We start from the raw sequence: 20503 nt of genomic DNA, 5'->3' as shown, positions 1-20503 counted from the left end.
ATACTCCCTTTCTCCTTGATTCAATTTGTGTTAATATAATACATGCTGACTGAGTAGACTGTGTACGTGCAAGCAGTAAATGAAGTATAATAATTGTTTTTAAACTTCCTTTCAGTCTGTGTTCTTGCTAACATAGTGCTATAGAGAATGTTACACACATAGGCTGTGTCTAGACTGGCCAGTTTTTCCAGAAAATCAGCCGCTTTTCCAGGAAAACTTGCCAGCTGTCTACACTGGCTGCTTGAATTTCCGCAAAAGCACTGACTTCCTACTGTAAGAAATCAGTGCTTCTTGCAGGAATACTATGCTGCTCCCATTCAGGCAAAAGGGCCAGTGTAGACAGCTCAGATTTTTTTTTCCACAAAAAAGCCCCAATTGCGAAAATGGCGATTGGGGCTTTTTTGTGGAAAAGCGTGTCTAGATTGGCACGGACGCTTTTCCGCAAAAAGTGCTTTTGCGGAAAAGCGTCCAAGCCAAACTAGACTCTCTTTTCTGAAAATGCTTTTAACAGAAAACTTTTCCGTTAAAAGCATTTCCGGAAAATCATTCCAGTCTAGACGTAGCCACAGTGTGGAGCCCCAAATATAACAAAATAAGTTTTCTCTTATTATTAACTAATCTGGTCAAATACTGTTTACTGCCTTCTACAGTTGTGAGAGAAAATATATTTCTTTCTTAATTGTCAGGGTAGGTAGAGTAGTCTACCAGTTAAATAGCACTTGTCTATCAGTAGATCTCAAAGCATTCAAAAAAGGAAGGTAATATCATTATTCCCATTTTACTCATGAGGAAGCTAAGGCGTACAAGTTAAGTGTCTTGACCAAGGTCAGTGGTACAGCCAAATGGAGAATCCTATGAATCCCAAACCAATTCTCTATCAACTAGGCCACACTTCCCTGGGGCAGGAAAGTCAAGTGTAGTGATACTCTGAGGCTCGGGAGCTGCAAATGGCTCTTTAATATGTTTCCTGCATTTCTTGGCAGCACATAATATTTAAACAGCATGTGATTTAATTATTAACCAATCAGGATGCTTTTAATAAGCTATTGCCCAATTCTTGATAAAATAATACTTTGTCAGCCATTTTCCTTTGAGAATAATATAGGAAAACTAAATATTTACCCTTCATACTGTTTAAATGTGAACAAATAGTAATATATTAAAAATGAAACAATAAATTTACAATACTGTGGTTCTTCCAGATAACATTGATGACTAGTTTGGCTCCTGGTCCGGCAATATCCATTTTAATTAGCTGGATGTCCAGTTATCATGGATGTTGCCAAGTTTCCCGCATTCCCATAAAGTTTGTTTACAGCCATCAGTCCTTGCTCTCCATGATCTGTGCTGTTATTTAGCTCTAATTTACCCCTAAATGTCTTTTAAGAGCCCAATAAGCAGTGGAAGTGTTGACAATGCTTCTAGACAATATTGACCTCCCATGGTTCAGCAAATTCTCTGGTTCAGCACCAGTAAGGTTCCAAGGGTGCCAGACTAAACAGATTCAACTTATATAACTGGTCTAGTGGATAGGCCAATGAACTGAAATTTTGAAGACCTACATTAAAAACATAAGAACGGCTGTACTGGGTCAGACCAAAGGTCCATCTAGCCCAGTATCCTGTCTACCAACAGTGGCCAGCACCAGGTACCCCAGAGAGGGTGGACCGAAGACAATGATCAAGCGATTTGTCTCCTGCCATCCCTCTCCAGCCTCTGACAAACAGAGGCCAAGGACACCATTTTATCCCCTGGATAATAGCCTTTTATGGACCTAACCTCCATGAATTTATCCAGCTTCTCTTTAAACTCTATTATAGTCCTAGCCTTCACAGCCTCCTCTGGCAAGGAGTTCCACAGGTTGACTACACGCTGTGTGAAGAAGAACTTTCTTTTATTAGTTTTAAACCTGCTACCCATTAATTTCATTTGGTGTCCTCTAGTTCTTCTATTATGGGAACTAAAAAATAACTTTTCTTTATCAGCCCTCTCCATACCACTCATGATTTTATAGACCTCTATCATATTCTCCCCTCAGTCTCCTCTTTTCTAAACTGAAAAGTCCCAGTCGCTTTAACCTCTCCTCATATGGGACCCGTTCCAAACCCCTAATCATTTTAGTTGCCCTTTTCTGAACCCTTTCCAAGGCCAAAATATCTATTTTGAGGTGAGGATACCACATCTGTACACAGTATTCAAGATGTGGGCGTACCATAGTTTTATACAGGGGCAGTAAGATATTCTGGGTCTTATTTTATATCCCTTTCTTAATAATTCCCAGCATCCTATTTGCCTTTTTGACCACCGCTGCACACTGCGTGGAAGTTTTCAGAGAACTGTCCACGATAACTCCAAGATCTCTTTCCTGATTTGTCGTAGCCAAATTAGCCCCCATCATACTGTATGTATAGTTGGGGTTATTTTTCCCGATGTGCATTACTTTACATTTATCCACATTAAATTTCATTTGCCATTTTGTTGCCCAATCACTCAGTTTGGTGAGATCTTCTTGGAGTCCCTCACAGTCTGCTTCTGTCGTGACTATCCTAAACAGTTTTGTATCATCTGCAAACTTTACCACCTCACTGCTTACCCCTTTCTCCAGATCATTTATGAATAAGTTGAAAAGGATTGGTCCCAGGACTGACCCTTGAGGTACACCACTAGTTACCCCTCTCCAATCTGAAAATTTACCATTTATTCCTACCCTTTGTTTCCTGTCTTTTAACCAGTTCTCAGTCCAAGAAAGGACCTTCCCTCTTATCCCATGGCCGTGTAATTTACACAAGAGCCTTTGGTGAGGGACCTTGTCAAAGGCTTTATGAAAATCCAAGTATACTATGTCTACTGGATCCCCCTTGTCTGCATGTTTGTTAACCCCTTCAAAGAACTCTAACAGATTGGTAAGACAGGATTTCCCTTCACAGAAACCATGTTGACTTTTGTCCAATAAATTATGCTCTTCTACATGCTTCACACTTTTATTCTTTACTATTGTTTCGACTAATTTGCCCGGTACTGAAGTTAGACTTACCGGTCTGTAATTGCCAGGATCGCCTCTAGAGCCCTTTCTAAATATTGGTGTCACGTTAGCTACCTTCCAGTCATTCAGTACGGAAGCATACTTAAAGGATAGGTTACAAACTACAGATAATAGCTCAGCAATTTCCCATTTTAGTTCTTTTAGAACCCTTGGATGAATGCCATCCGGTCCCGGAGATTTGTTAACATTAAGTTTTTCTATTTGTTCCAAAACCTCCTCTAATGACACTTCAATCCGGGACAGTTCCTCAGATTCATCACCCACAAAGGACGGTGCAGATTCAGGAATCTCCCCAACGTCCTCAGCCGTGAAGACTGAAGCAAAGAAATCATTTAGTTTCTCCACAATGGCTTTATCGTCGTTGATTGCTCCTTTTATAGCTCGATCATCTAGGGGACCCACAGGTTTTTTAGCAGGCTTCCTGCTTCTAATGTACTTAAAAAACATTTTGTTATTTCTTTTTGAGTTTTTGACTAGCTGTTCCTCAAAATCTTTTTTTGCTTTTCTTATTACATTTTTACACTTGATTTGACAGTGTTTATGTTCCTTTCTATTTATCTCACTAGGATTGGACTTCCACTTCTTAAAAGATACCTTTTTGTCCCTCACTGCTTCTTTTACATGGTGGTTAAGCCACGGTGACTCTTTTTTAGGTCTCTTGCTATGTTTTTTAATTTGGGGTATACATTTAAGTTGGGCCTCTATTATGGTGTCTTTAAAAAGTTTCCATGCAGCTTTCAGGGACTTTGCTCTAGTCACTGTGCCTTTTAATTTCTGTTTAACTAACCTCCTCATTTTTGTGTAATTCCTCTTTTTGAAATTAAATGCCAGGGTGCTGGACTGCTGAGGTGTTCTTCCCACCACAGGAATGTTGAATGTTATTATATTATGGTCACTATTCCCAAGCGGTCCTGTAACAGTTATATCCTGGACCTGATCCTGCACTCCACTCAGGACTAAATCGAGAATTGCCTCTCCCCTTGTGGGTTCCTGCACTAGCTGCTCCAAGAAGCAGTCATTTAAGCCATTGAGAAATTTTATCTCTGCTTCTCTTCCTGAGGTGACATGTATCCAGTCAATATGGGGGTAATTAAAATCCCCCATTATTATAGAGTTCTTTATTTTGGTAGCCTCTCTAATCTCCCTCAGCATTTCAATGTCAGTATCGCCGTCCTAGTCAGGTGATCAGTAATATATCCCTACTGCTAATTTCTTATTATTGGAGCATGGAATTACTATCCATAGCAATTCTATGGAACATGTTGATTCACTTAATATTTTTATTTCATTTGATTCGACATTATCTTTCACATACAGTGCCACTCCACCACCCACCCAGCCTGCTCTATCCTTTCTATATATTTTATATCCCGGTATGATTTTGTCCCACAGATTTTCCTCATTCCACCAGGTTTCAGTGATGCCTATTATGTCAATCTCCTCATTTAATACGAGGTACTCTAGTTCACCCATCTTATTAGTCAGACTCCTAGCATTTGTGTACAAGCACTTTAGAAATTTGCCACTGGTTATTTGTCTGCCCTTCCCTGATGCATTGGATTCCTTTGTATGCGGTTGTTTGTCTGCTCGGGCCCATGGTTTGCCCTCTCCCCTCCTCTCTTTCTGACTACAGCTTAGAGATTCTCTATCAATGGATTTTCCTCTAAGAGAAGTCTCCTTCCGATTTACGTGCATCTCCGCACCAATCGGCTTTCCCCCATCTCTTAGTTTAAAAACTGCTCTAGGGCCTTATTAATGTTTAGTGCCAGCAGTCTCGTTCCACCCTGGTTTAGGTGGAGCCCATCCTTCCTGTATAGGCTCCCCCTCTCCCAAAAGTGTCCCCAGTTCCTAATAAAGCCAAACCCCTCTTCCCTACACCATTGTCTCATCCACGCATTGAGACTCTGAAGCTCTGCCTGCCTACCTGGCCCTGCGCGTGGAACTGGAAGCATTTCCGAGAATGCCACCATAGAGGTCCTGGATTTCAGTCTCTTTCCTAGCAGCCTAAATTTGGCCTCCAGGACATCTCTCCTACCCTTCCCTACGTCATTGGTACCTACATGTACCACGACCACCGGCTCCTCCCCAGCACTACACATAAGTCTATCTAGATGCCTCAAGAGATCCGCAACCTTCGCACCACGCAGGCAAGTGACCATACGGTTCTCCCGGTCATCACAAACCCAGCTATCTATGTTTCTAACGATCGAATCACCCACTACTAACACCTGCCTCTTCCTAACTGGTATTCCCTCCCTTTCAGAGGTATCCTCAGTGCGAGCGGATACTGCAACATCCTCTGGGAGGAGGGTCCCAACTACAGGATGGTTTCCCTCTGCTCCCATTGAATGCTCTGTTCCCTTGAGACTTTCATCCTCCTTAAGAGCACTTGGGCTCTCAGACTGGAGGTGGGACAGTACTACAGTGTCCCGGAAAGTCTCATCAACATATCTCTCTACCTCCCTTAGCTCCTCCAGTTCAGCCACCCTGTCCTCCAAAGCCCGAACTCGGTCTCTGAGGGTCAGGAGCTCCTTGCAATGGGTGCACAGATACGCCACCCGCCCACAGGGCAGGTAATCATACATGTTACACTCGATGCAATAAACAGGATAGCCCCCACTCTGCTGCTGGGCTTCTGTCTCCATTTTTTTAATGAATAAGTTAAAGTGTAAACAGGGATTCTGTTTAAACCTCTGGAATATAGATTATTCTAAGAGTTATGTTTTAAAGAAGGTCACAAGTGCCCTCTAAACTCCCTCTCCAAACTCTCCTGTTAGCTGTTCCTGGTCACGCTCTCCCTGGTCGCTGAGTCACAGGCTTATATAGCTCTGGTAGCCCCTCCCCCTGACTGAGGCTCAGCCAATTAACAGAGGCTTCTAGATTTCAAACCTTTTAGAAGCTCCTTCAAACAGACAAACCAACCAACCAAACAATCCAGACAAACACAAGCTCAGCACACTGCAAATAACTCCCCACACACACAAACACACACACTCCAGACAGCCACTTACCACAAAGGTCCCGTTTTTAGTCCTCTTTTACCTGGAGAACTCCCTCTCCAAACTCTCCTGTTAGCTGTTCCTGGTCGCGCTCTCCCTGGTTGCTGAGAAACAGGCTTATATAGCTCTGGTAGCCCCTCCCCCTGACTGAGGCTCAGCCAATTAACAGAGGCTTCTAGATTTCAAACCTTTTAGAAGCTCCTTCAAACAGACAAACCAAACAAACAAACAAACAATCCAGACAAACACAAGCTCAGCACACTGCAAATAACTCCCCACACACAAACACACACACTCCAGACAGCCACTTACCACAAGGGTCCCGTTTTTAGTCCTCTTTTACCTGGAGAACTCCCTCTCCAAACTCTCCTGTTAGCTCTCCCTGGTTGCTGAGTCACAGGCTTATATAGCTCTGGTAGCCCCTCCCCCTGACTGAGGCTCAGCCAATTAACAGAGGCTTCTAGATTTCAAACCTTTTAGAAGCTCCTTCAAACAGACGAACCAACCAACCAACCAAACAAACAATCCAGACAAACACAAGCTCAGCACACTGCAGACAACTCCCCACACACAAACACACACACTCCAGACAGCCACTTACCACAAGGGTCCCGTTTTTAGTCCTCTTTTACCTGGAGAACTCCCTCTCCAAACTCTCCTGTTAGCTGTTTCTGGTCGCGCTCCTGTTCTTCTCAGTGTGAACTTGATTCTGTTCTTCTCAGTGTGAACTTGAGTTAGCATTCTTCCCTGCATCTCAGGTCCTCATCTGTAAAATAGGATTGGTACTCGTGACTACAATTTTCAAACCAATATCATGTTTTAGAGTCAAAGTGTGATGACTTTCCATAATCAAGCTGAGACCATGAAGAGCTCCTGTGCTCCAAAAATTGCCATGTGATCTGACCAACACAGATCATCTTCCTAAATATCCATGGTAAGAATTTTTCCTGTTCTACCTGGGGATACGGTTCAACAAACCATAATGGCCATGCAAGTGGCAGTGAGACTACCACTGCTTGTGTTTCTTGAATAGAAAGAACATAGGGGAATAGCATCAAAGATGCTTTGCTGCCATGATTTTGTTGGGACACAATTATGCCCCTGCCTTCCCGTGACCCGCTTCTGGGTTAGTAGATAGCACTGGGAATGTATACTGCAAAATGTGATGTGGTGTGATATTTGTCACTTGTGTATGCATTCAATCAGCACTTAAGCACGTGCCTCAGACCTCCACAGCAGAATGCCTTGGACAACTGCAATAGGGATGAAAAATCTCAGAATGTCTCTTAGCATACTGCTAACTAGGGAGCTAGCACATGACTACATGAGCTAAATCTAGTTGCTACATGAGACTAGAGGAGGAATATGCATGAAGGTATGGAGAGGTTTCTATACAGCATACACAGGGGAAATCATGAGGAATCTAAAGGGTACACTATGACTTTATGGAAGTGAGGCAGGAAGAACAGTAAAATCTGGGGGAGGACATGGGATCCATAAATAATATTTAAAAGGAAGGAAGTGGTTGGGGGGAAGAAAGTGGTTGGGGGAGGGGCTTGTCTTTTGTCCTGACCAACTACCTTCTCTGTACTCCTTATTGCTCTGTTTTGTCTATTGATGTTGTTTTTCACGCAGGAGAAGATAGATGAAAACCTAGCGTAATAAAAAGAAAACTTAGCTGGTTGCTTGATTTGCCTTATCATTCCCTGAGAAGTGCTGATTATATTCATTTATGTAACTTAGGAAAAACACTGAAATGTATAGAAATGTGTGATGGAGCTATCAGAGTCCACACTCCCACAGCAAGCACCACTCCAGGGAAGGCAGAAGTGCCACTGGTGCCGCCGGCATATCATAAAGCTGCTACCGGGCCCAGGGAACGTGGCAAAGAATCCTCCCTGCTCCCCACCCATGCAGACAGTACTGGACCGAGAGAGGGAAGGGAGGCACCGCAGCAGGAAGGCAGATGTGCAGGCGCAGTCAAGCAGGGGAACCGCAACCTGGAGGTACATGCTCCGCATTGCCGATGGAGTGATGCACGACGCATGGGCATGGGCGGAAGGTGACCAATGTGGCACTGTGGCGCCATCCTTAAAAACAGCCCACCACAACCCAGAGGAGAAGGGCCCGAAGGCAGTAGAGGAAGGAGCAGGGAAGTTCTGGAGAGGGACAGTGAGGAAAGTGTATCCCTGGCAGCGAGCGCGCTGTGATGGGCTAGGGTATGGAGGCACAAGCTGACAGGAGGTAACTGGAGGGAAAGGACTAGGTGGGTAGGAAGTGGCCAGGACGGGGTGTAAAGCCTGTGGGTCAGCGTGTTTCAGGTGGTGTCCCCATCAACCAAAGGGAAGTTTAGGGCAAGGAATTAATTGCCCTTCCCGTAGGGCCCTGGACTAGGACCTGGAGGTGTGGGCAACCCTGGGTCCCCCTACCCACCATCCCGTCAGTGTTGAGTGAGAAGTGCTGAGTTGCGGGCCTTGTAACGTGGTGAAATAGTAATAGCATTAAAAGGCACTAAACCCATTTCAAATCGACTGAGAGACTAAAAGTGCGGGGGACAGTGAGGTTGATCAAGGCCACCAGGACTCTGGTAGTGATTGCAGGGAAATGCAAAACTTCCCATCTATTGATTGAATTTCTGAACTGTTTGTTGATTAAAGCCTGATTTTTCTCCCTATCTCCCTAAGCTTTTTAATCAAAGCCATTGTTAAACACGAATGCAAAAGCATGGTGTTTTCAATTATTATATTTTCTGTGTTTATAATTTTCAAATTTTTCACCTCTATAAAGAATTCTACTAGATTTACACACATATTATGGTTGCTTTTATCTGCTTTAGCCATGAATTTTTAATAGCAAATATCATTTGTAATCTGAAAGGAAATAATATGTATATTTTCTCCAATGTTACAAAAAAGATTGAAATATCTTTTACAAACTGTGCTTTTTGAAGCATGTGTTTCTATTTCCAATTTTCTATTTTTAGTTGCAATGTTTAATATCTTTTGTGATGAAATACGATTTTGTGTCTCGCTTTTTGTCATCAGATGCATGGATCTGACTGGGCACCTGTTGAAGATAACGACAAAACAATTGCTTTGTTTCAGTGGCAGGAGAACAAGCCTCTTTTGGACTAAGTCCTCAGGGAGAGTATGTCTACACTATAGAGAAGATTGAAGCTGCTGCTTTTAATCTTTCAGGGTTCGAAATATTTGGTCTAGTGAAGACACATTAGTGAAGTGAGAGGAGCACTCCTGTCGATGCCGGTAGTCCTGCTTTCACGAGGAGCAAGGGATGTCAAAGGGAGAACATTCTCCCCTTGACTTCCTGCAGTGAGTCCAGTGCCAAAAGTTGAGTTGAGCTACTTCGACTTCAGCTACACAATTAATGTAGCTGAAGTTGCATATTTTAATTTGACCTTATCCCATAGTGTAGACATACCCTTAGTGGAAAAGTGATAGAAGGCACTACATTTAGCCGTTTGGAATGGAAATCCATCAACCATATGAAAAAATTTGCACAGATACAGACAGACGCCCACAATTATTTCCAGTTTGAGAACAACTTATACCTCCAGATCAGCGGCACAGCCATGGGTACACGCATGGCCCACAGTATGCTAATATCTTCATGGCTGACCTAGAACAATGTTTCCTCAACTCTCGTCGCCTTTTACTCCTTCTCTACTTACGCTACATCGATGACATCTTTATGATCTGGACACATGGCCAAGAAACACTGGAGACATTCCACAGAGATTTTAACAACCTACACCCCACCATCAATCTCAGCCTGGACCATTCTACACGAGAGATCCATTTCCTGGACACCATAGTACAAATCAGCAATGAAAAATTAGACACCACTCTCTACAGAAAACCCACTGACTCATACAGTTACCTATATGCTTCCAGCTCCCATCCAGAACACACCATACAATCCATCATCTATAGCCAAGCCCTTCAATACAACCGCATCTGCTCTAATCCCACTGACAGAGACCAGAAACTTCAGGATCTCTACCAAGCATTTATAAACCTTAACTACCCACCAAGAGAAATAAAAAAGCAAATTGAAAGAGCCAGACGAATACCTAGAAACCATCTACTTCAAGACGCACCCAAGAAAACCAACAATAGAACCCCACTTGTCATCACCTACAGCCCCCAACTTAAACCTGTCCAACACATTATCAATAAACTACAGCCTATACTGGAACAGGATACTAAACTCCGAGAGACTATGGGAGACAGACCCATAGTCTCCTATCAACAACCACCTAACCTCAAGATGATTCTTACCAACAACCACAGGACATACCACACTAATACCAACCCTGGTACCTTCCCTTGCAACAAACCCCATTGCCAGCTTTGTCCACATATTCACTCTGCTGATACCATTATTGGACCTAACCAAGTGAGTTATAAGATCAAGAACACATATTCCTGCTCATCCAGAAATATAATTTATGCAATTATGTGCCGAAAGTGTCCGTCTGCTATGTACATTGGACAAACGTCTCAGACACTTCGCCAAAGGATCAATGCCCACAAAACAGATCTTAGAGAGGATCACAAAGATAAAACAGTTTCTTGCCATTTCAACCAGAAAGGACATTGTCTCAATGACTTGATTACCTGCATCCTGCTTCAAAGGCCTTTTAAGACTATACTTGAAAGAGAATCCTCTGAACTGTCATTCATGCTTAAATTTGACACTTTACACCTAAGTTTGAACAAAGACTTTAATTATCTTACCCATTACAAAGATAGCTTCCCCAATTATCACCTCTGATATCATTAGCTCACAGACATTTACCTTCCCCCCCTCCTTCCTCCTTCTGCTCTGAAATTTGATTTGTTCTTTTTATATGTGTTCATTTTTTGTAATTGTATCCTTTGGTATATATGATTGTGCCAATCTTCTTCCACTATTTGATCTGAGGAAGTGGGTCTGGCCCACGAAAGCTCATCATCTAATAAACCATCTTGTTAGTCTTTAAAGTGCTACACAGTCCAGTTTTTTGTTTTACCTTAGTGGAAAGTTACTTCTGACCCTTTATTAGTTAAAAGTCCAATCTTGTTTCCTACTTTGTCTTTTGAATACAGCATACTGGACATTGAAGCCATGAAAGAAGCAGGAAGAATGCCTTCATTTGCTAATTTCACTGCTTTAATCATCTTCTTTGTTCTCTGTATTGAACTAAGTGCTTTTTCATTCTTTATTGACTATGACAGTGAGATCCTTAAAATCCTAGTTTAAAATGTATTTGAGAACTGGGATTTACAAAAGGATTTAGACTTCATCTCTGTCAATCCTCGCTTATCATCTCCCTTAAAAATATAATGCAATTTTGGAGGAATTAAGAAAGTGATCCTTATTATACAAGACACCGGTTATCCACTTAAGTTTCACTTGCTCATCAATAACGGGATGTAGTCATTACCTTTGCAATTATCATGCAGAACATAATTGTTTTAAAAGGGATTTCTCTAAATAAAAGAATCTCTAAAAATGTTAGGGATTTGAAGTGCAACCAATGTAATCAAAGATAAAGTAAAACACATATAATGAAAAAAATGGTATAACTGCTAGTATTTTTCAGTCTGTTAGAAAATGTTAAGCATACTATTTGCATGTTGATTTCAGTATTATTTGTGATGTTTGAATCTTAAAAGGATGTTAAGACTCTGGATAAACCCTGAGTAAAACTGCCCAAAGTGTATTTGAACAACAGCATTTGAAACATTTCTTAATGAATATGTTCATATCAGGTGCAGAGATGCTAATGTGGACTGAACCCAGAATTTTCAGCACCAAAAACACAGGCTCTACTACTTAGGTGTACTAGAGCCACTAGAGGGAGACATGATTACACAAACAAAACCATTACATGTTGAGTAATTTGGTTCCTGTCCTTTTCATCTTTTGTAAATGATTACTGTGTGAAAGTGCTATCTAAATGTACATTCCTGAACTATAAATTTCATCTTATGGTTTATCCAGCCTGCCCCGTAACCCAAAGGATCTCTTTTTTCAATGCTGGGCACAAAAACAGTGAAAATGGCAATTTTTGCTATGCCTCCTTTTCCAAAACCAGTAGAAATTTTCCTTTTCTTTCCAGGTAGAAAACTTTTGCAATAAAGGAAATAATAATTCATGTATAAATCAAACAGCAACTTTATTTGCCTGCTAAACATTAGTCCAGATTCATATATTTAGCAAACACTTAACATAGTTCTTCTTTTCTTTTTTTTTTACTTTGTTTTTAAAAGGTATAATTTCATAAACAATTTGAAGCAAATTCTGTGCAATTATAATGTTTGTTTGTTTTTGGTATTTATATGAAAATCAAATATCATCTGGGTGAAAGAGCCAGATTCTGCTACCTTGCTTAAACTTGCTTAAAGATAATTGTTTGTATCTTTGTTGTAATCAATGAAGAAGGAAAAACAGAAATCAATATCAATAACAGAAAATGTGGAAATGGCAGAGGTGTTTAATGACATCTTTGTTTTGACAAGGAGTTCTCTGGCACTTTAGAGACTAGCAGCTTTATTAGGGCATAAGCTTTCCTGGGTGAAACACCCTTCATTAGATGAATTGGAGTGTAAGTTACAGAAGCAGGGGTATATACAAAGAAGTTGCTTGTGTTAATGAAGCTAATGGTGATTGTATGACTACCATAGGGAATGCCAGTGAAAATTAGAGAGGTTCAGAAGTTAAAATAAGAAAAGAACAAGTTAAAAGTTACTTAGACAAGTTAGATGTCTTTAAATTACTAGGGCCTGATGAAATACACTCTAGAATACTCAAGGAGCTGATTGAGAAGGGATAGTGAACCACACCTAAAAGGTGTGTGGATTGCAATAGCACCAGTGATTGCTGAAAAATTCTGATATTTTGAGGAATTACACAATTTCTTTTCCGTTTGAAACCAGTCAGAGAAAGGACATAGAGATTGCGAACCAGTGTAAAATATAACATGTTAGTGTTTGTTTTTTCCAATTGTGCATTGATTACAAAATTAAGCCTTCACTAAACTGAAAAGCTTGGGAAATTTTGAGAGAGAAAGTCTGTGTTTGTTCACCAGGCTGGAGGTTTTACCAGGATTTCTCAACTCTATTTTTAATGTTAATGAAATCTATTAAACTTACAACTGCGCTATCATATCACAGCTAATGCCTTTCCTGTGCAATGATGCAGTTCCACCCCCTACCTCCATAACAAAAATGAATAGTTGTTAAGGTTGTTGCATGAATGCTAAATCAATCTAGAAGCATGCATGATCAAAATGGAGTGGATAAATCCATGTTAACAATATAGCTTAGCTGAATCTGGTATCCTGTATTTGGATTTGACATCTTTTTGCATTAAAAAAATAAAGAGTATACCCCCAGAAAAACAAATAAAAAAAATATACTTCCAATGTGACAAAATAAGGGACTGATGCTCTTGAACAGAGTAGTTACATTCCTGGCCGACTGAAGTGCCATTGTTATTCCACAAAATGTGTTTAGAAAGTCTACCCTTGAAATGTCATTCTTTTTCTTCATGATGGCGTATGTAACAATGAAAGAGTATTTGTTTTTTTTCTAAATACCATAAATGTTTCTTTTCTCTCATTCATTCTTCACTCCTTTTTTTTGTCACCATGAGAGAAATGTCAGAAGTGTACTCAAAGCATTAAACAAAACAGAAGTTTAAAATCCAGATTTGATATATAATATGAACAGTCCCTATGAAAGGTGGGGGGAGGGGAGAGGAGAACCATTTAGCACAGTCCTCAGGAGACAGAGGCCTCAAATTATGACATTTTTCTACCAACTCATTTTCATTTATTATACACCTTGCAGTTATAATAAAGAGAACAAAAGAAGCTATATACACCTGCGAAAATTGATTTAAATCATGGGACCTTGGGCCTTCACCAAATTTTCAGTCACATCTGAGTTTTCATCTGCATGACTGGAGACTGGAGTAGCTGCTGTGATTAGTGATTCTACGTTATGAAATGCTGTTTACAGTCTTTGCATAGTTTAGATGTTTTGAAAGTCTTAATTAATTCTGTTACTGTAAAGTGATTTTGCTTCATCTGTGGGTGAGTTTAACCTTTAAATTAGATGCTTATCTCTGCATAAAAGATTTTCCTATTCCTGTTTTTTCTGAAGTGTCTTCGTATACAATAACCATATCAGGCTTAGCTGTAAGTTACCTCTTTGTCCAGTTGTAGATTCACCATTAAAGGCATTTTTGTGGTGCTACATTTTTAATTCTTTAAATTCTAGTTGTTTAATAAACTTTATATCTAATCTGGAAATCACTTGGTGTTCATATTCATTATAACACGTGAGTTATTAGAGGAATTTAATAACCAGAACATGTTAGCAAATGAAATTTCGATACTTTGAAATAAGGCTATAAGGGCTGTAATAAATAACACCTCCAAATCATTATTATATAATATTAATTGCAAAATATATAAAATTAAAATTTTGTATAACCAATAGCCTTTAGTGAATTAATTTATTGTGTGTTACTGTGTTTTAAAAGAATCCCTTTATAAAAATGAAGAGAAGATTTAAAAGTGGTGCAAGTGAGAGATGGAGAAAGCAACAGAGCGAAGCTGAAGATAAGAGTTTAAAGCCAAATAACATCTTTTCTCGTAGAAAAAAGGCCTAAGCCATTAAACAGTGACCATAATGACAGTGACACTTCCAGTCCTGATGATGAAAAGTTTGCACCCACAAATGACATTTCACTGCCACTGCCTCAAAATGAGGAGGTCATTAATCAAAATGCAAAAATACCAACAGTAGCAGTAGATGCAGAATTTACACTCAATTTAGAAACTGTGCAGGCAGAAAATGAGGACCTCGGAGATGTTGCACAGCAAGAGCAAGGACTAGCACAGCACACAGTGTAACAACAGTAGTATCGAACCTCATCTTGGACTTCTTGATAAGAACAATGTTGCTCAAATGCAGTTTTTTCCCAAAGTTGTTTTCTGATTCCAAGTAACATACTGAAAGATACTGAAAATCAAGCTTTTCCCACTCGTCTGCTGACAAAAACTCTTACAAATGAAGAGATCTACAGAAGAGACTGGCTCTGCTGGAGCATGGAAAAGCAGGCTCTGTACTGTGTCTCCTGTTTCATTTTCAACAGTAATACTTCAAATGCATCAGTACTCTCTGATCCATCTGGTTGGAGCATCATTAGAGGTTGAAGGAAGTTGAAAGACTGAATACCTGCACATCAAAATTCAGTATCCCATAAAAATAACTTTACGTGGAAATCATCTGGGACAGCAGCTCTAGCTGATTGTTCAATTGAAAACTTGTTCCTGAGTGAAATAAACACAGAAACTGATAACTGGAAAAAAACTCCTGAGCTCATAGGGTACGTCTACACTACAGCGCTAGTTCGAACTAACTTAGTTCGAATTAGTTAATTCGAACTAAGCTAGTTCGAACTAACGCATCTAGAACTAAAAACTAGTTCGAACTAGCGTTTTGCTAGTTCGAACTAGTAAGTCCACATTGAGTGGACTCTGAACAGGGCTTAAGAATGGCCGGAAGCAGTGCCGGCAGGGCATAAAAGGAGGACTTAGAGCATGGAGATGCTGTCTCAGGCTAGCCGAGGGCTGCGCTTAAAGGGTCCCGACCCCCACCCCGGACACACAGTTCTAAGGGGTGCCCCGCTTGCAAAGAAGTTCTGGCTTGGAGTGCCCTGAGTGCCCACACTGGGCACATCACACCACTCGGCCATCAGCCCGGCTGCACTTGCCGCAGGCTGCCATCTGGGGAGAGGGAGTAATTGGGGGGCTGCAGGAGAGCTTCCAGCCCCAGAAGCCCGCAGAGCCAGCCCAGTCCTCCCCATCGGGGGCTCGTACCCCATTCCTCCCTCACCTCCTTCCACTTACCCTTCCCTAGCCCCCCTTCTTATTGATGTACAAAATAAAGATAACGTTTCTTCCAACATTGACTCTGTCTTTATTGAACAAAACTGGGGGAGACTGGGAAAAGGAGGTGGGAGAGGGGAAGAGAAAGGCTGGGAGAGGGGAGGGCAACTAACATGATCAGGGGTTGGGAACCGGTCCCAGATGAAGAAAGGCTACAGAGACTGGGACTGTTCAGCTTAGAAAAGAGGAGACGGAGGGGGGACAGGATAGAGGTCTCTAAAAGCAGGGGTTGGGTGGAGAGGGTGCAGTCAGAAAAGTTCTTCATGAGTTCCCATAAAGAAGGACTAGAGGACACCAAAGGAAAGGAATGGGTATCAGGCTTGAAACTAGTAAGAGAAAGTTGTTCTTCTTCCCAAAAAAAAAAAAAAAAAAAAAAAAAAAAGAGCAAATAGTTAACCTGTGGAACTCCTTGCTGCAGGAGGCTGTGAAGGCTACAACTAGAACAGAGTTTAAAGGGAAGTGAGATCAAGTCATGGAGGTTGGGTCCATGGAGTAGTCTTAGCCAGGAGGTAGGAGTGGTGTCCCTGCCCAAAGTTTGTGGAAGGCTGGAGAGGGATGGCACGAGACAAATGGCTTGGTCACTGTCTTCGGTCCATCCCCTCCAGGGTCCCTCGTGTTGGCCGCTGTCGGCAGACAGGCTACTGGGCTAGATGGACCTTTGGACTGACCCAGGACGGCCATTGTAAGCTCACGGCTCAGAGTCGGGGGTCTCAGTGGACCCCCTTGATTTTCATGCACACCTGCTCCTGGGTGGCCAGGCTGGCAGCTCTCCTGCCCTAGACGGCCACTTTCCTGTGCCTAGTGCGGAGATCGTGGACGAGGTCCACGATGTCCGCACTAGCCCAGGAAGGTGCCCGCCTCTTGCGGTCCAGGGCAAGCTCCCGGGAGCCGCCAGCCTGGTCCCGGCAAGAGGGGGTGGGCTGGGGGGCATCGGGTGGGTGGCTCTGTGCCGTGCCAGGTGCAGGGTCTGCTAGCTGGGTGCTGGCAGGCTTGCACCTGGCACGGGCACCGTAGCCAGCCCGTGCCCCTTTAAGGGGTCCGGGGCCGGGAGGGGGGCATAGAGTTTCCCTGGTGTTGGCCAGAGTGGCCACCAGGGAAACCTGGGGAGGGCTAGCCTCCCACTAGTTCGAACTAAAGGGCTACACAGCCCTTAGTTCGAACTAGCTAGTTCGAACTAGGCGTTAGTCCTCGTAAAATGAGGTTTACCTAGTTCGAACTAAGCGCTCCGCTAGTTCGATTCAAATTCGAACTAGCGGAGCGCTAGTGTAGCGCATAGGAAAGTTAGTTCGAACTAACGTCCGTTAGTTCGAACTAACTTTCTAGTGTAGACATACCCATATTGAATGTCATTCTGTGTGTGTGTGTGTGTGTGTGTGTGTGTGTGTGTGTGTGTGTGTGTGTGTGTGTGTGTGTGTGTGTGTGTGTGTGTGTGTGTGTGAATGGTTTGGTTCCAGTCAACATATCCGTGACCCTACAAATGGAAACTTCCTTGGGACACTTGAGCTTCTTAGCAAGTGTGACCCACCTTTATTAAAGCCATGTTAAGCATGTTTGTGAATCACAAGAGGGTGGAAAATCCAAGCAGTCCATTATCTGTCTCTAAGAATACAAAATGAGTTTATTGAGCTGTGTGGGACATTTGTGCAAACAACAATTCTTAAAGAGATATAATAGCTGAAGTACTTTTCAATTATTATTGATGCAACTTCAGATGGTTCTCATAAAGAACAGATGACCTTGGTTGTTCAAAAATTGAAGGAAGTTTAAACATTTCAATTGAAGAACAATTCATTTTTTCCGATAATTTCACAAAAGATATTGTTGCTCGTGTATTAGAAATGCTGGAAGTCTTCGAATTAAATTCTCAAGTCTGCATTGGCCAAGCCTATGACAATGGATCAAATAAGGCTGGGAAGTACAACAGAGTACAAGCAGTCCTTCTTGAGCAAACTCCAAACTCTAGTTGTGGCAACCACACACTAAATCTTGTTGGCATTGATTGTGCTGAATCATACAAGGACACAATCACATACTTTGAAATAATCCAGCAATTGTGCTATCTCTTTAGTAGCAGTCTTCAAAAGTGGGAAATTCTGAAGTAGCATCTGCCTATTTCCCTTCACAGCGTGTCAACGACGCGATGGCCAGTATGAATTGATGATGTTAAACCAGTTGCACAGCATTTGCACACTATGAGAAAGGCTTTAAGTGAGCTTGAATCTCTTATTCTCAGAGCACAGGCTCAAACAGAGTTTAAGTCAATTCAGAAGTATACATACAAATTTGAATACATCTTAATGTCGTCCATGTGGATGAAGCTGCTAAAATTGTCCACAAAACTAATCTTGTAATTGAAGCATGTAATGATACTTCAGATTTTGAGAGGGATAACGCTGAATGACTTCTCAAAGATACCTAAAAGATTTTTGATCAGTGGGATGCAGTTCTTTCTGAGTCCAAGTTAGTAGCAGAGGGTATTGACATTTCATCTGAGTTTTCCACCAATCGCAACCTAACATCTCAATCTGATGTAGAAAGGCACTATTGAGTCAATGTTTTTTTTAATATTGACTTCATCAAATCTGGCCTTACACGTCAATTAGAGTCACTGCAACAATTTTGTACTCTTTTTGGATTTGTTTGGGAGTTCAGAGAATTAAGTGATGAAGATTTATAATCAGCATCTGAACAGTTTAACCAAGGTAGAACAAAATTTCAAGAGATCTCTGTGATGAAATCATCTTCCCGAAATGTATACATTCCACCAACTTTAAATCGGACTGGAAACCAAAAGAACTGCTACAAGAATTATTCAGATTTGGCCTGTCAATTGTATTTTCCAATATCAGAATTGCATCAAGTATTTTTGTCAGTCTTCCGGCATCAGTGGCTTCAGGTGAATGTACATTCAACATCTTAAAACAAATAAAGAATTATCATCATTCTACAATGGGACAAGAGCATTTAAACGGGCTCACAATACTTAATATTCACAGTGATGTTGCACATAAATTAGATTTTTCTTTAATTATAAATGAGTTTGCACACAAAAAAGCCAGAAAACCATTTCTAAAATGAAGGAATTAAACACAATTAAAGTTACATTTTTAATATTCGTGCTATTGGTATAATGACTTAATTGTTAATAATAAATACTTTTCTCAAGTGCTCATTTTTGTATATTCTTTTGGTTTTAGTATGACCCTATGGGTGAGAAATTAAATACTTCAGGGGCCAGCAGCTGGTGCTGGGCTGGGGCTTCTAAACTCAAAGTGGCCTATGTAATTCTCTGAGAGGGCTTATATATGTCACTGAACTGGTCAGGAATATGGGAGAAGAGAGATTGGGAGAGAGTGGGTATGTTCCATGACATGGTCTTCTCAGTAAAACTCTGCAGCTTGCCCTTTGTAGTGAGATGTTGATTTGCAGGATACCGTTCACTCACTAGCTGTCTCTCTGTGTAGACGCACTATCAACACAGCAGGGCTTAACTCAAAATAAGCTACACAAATTGAGCTATGTCAATTGCATAACTTATTTTGATATAGCTTATTTCTAAATTGGGAGCATCTACACAGCATTTATTTTGAAATAGAGCACTCTTTCTCTGACTTCCCTTACTCCTCATATAATAAGGTTACAGGAGTTGGAGTAAGATGTCCTCCAGCTTCACAGTATTTTGACATTTCAAAATAACTGCCTGTTGTGTAGACATGGACTAAGTTATTTCAAAATAATGCTAATTATTTTGAAATAATGTTGCTCTGTAGACATACCCTCTATGATGTATAGAGTTCAAGACAAGGAGTGGTCCTTGGTGAAGAAAGGAACTAAAGTTTTGGGAGCCCATTTATTTGTCTGTATTTCTAGCTATTCTCCTTGGCAACTGTTTTTCTCCTATGAAACAGAGTATGGTTCAATATATTTTGACACTTGTGCCTGCAAAGCTTTTGTTGTGAAATGGCCGGAGATAAAAAGTACATGGGAGAGGCAAACAGATTGGCTATAACATAACGGTTCATGCAGCCAGGCAGCTGTGGGCTAGGTGTGACTGGGAGCTAGTGCCTTTGGTATGTGCCCTGACATATTGGCACATCCAGCAATAGCCACAAGTTTAGGGGATTCTAGAGTGGACAATTACTATTGCACTAAAGGGAAAATAAGAAGGCTTCTTTGTGATTAGAGACTGAAGAGGGCAAATTTGTTGCTCCCTTCTGCCCCATTTAACCCCTGTGATGTCAATGTGACTTCAATTTACATAAATCAGCTCAAGATTAGGCTCATGAAGTTTCTTATTGCCTACATAGGTCCTTTGTTTCTCATTGCAGAGCCAATTTAGTTCCATGTAATTATCTTGTTTTATAGTATAGAGGATCAAAGAAAGGTGTGTTTTCTTTTTGTTCCTCATGATTACAAAGGAGCAGAAGGTATGTGTGATCTTTCCCATCTGTAACCAGGAATGTATGTAACTTTCATGTTAGTCTTGAAAATGTATTT

The 20503-nt window shown here is 41.2% G+C and overlaps 1 protein-coding gene across 1 annotated transcript; it reads left to right on the top strand.

Annotated features, from left to right (window-relative positions):
* The first annotated feature begins 5692 nt into the window (after positions 1-5692).
* On the top strand, positions 5693-15413 carry LOC102455126 (uncharacterized). Its single transcript, XM_089776317.1, has 2 exons — positions 5693-8048; positions 9087-15413. Exon 2 carries the CDS (start codon positions 9670-9672, stop codon positions 10834-10836), a length of 1167 nt encoding a protein of 388 aa, XP_089632443.1. The 5' UTR covers positions 5693-8048; positions 9087-9669; the 3' UTR covers positions 10837-15413.
* The last annotated feature ends 5090 nt before the right edge of the window (positions 15414-20503 follow it).

The sequence above is a fragment of the Pelodiscus sinensis genome, chromosome 2, assembly GCF_052426305.1.
Source record: "Pelodiscus sinensis isolate ZL-2025 chromosome 2, ASM5242630v1, whole genome shotgun sequence".
NCBI lineage: Eukaryota > Metazoa > Chordata > Testudines > Trionychidae > Pelodiscus > Pelodiscus sinensis.
The sequence above is the reverse complement of the archived record's forward strand: the minus strand, read 5'-3'. Positions and strand labels throughout refer to the sequence as shown.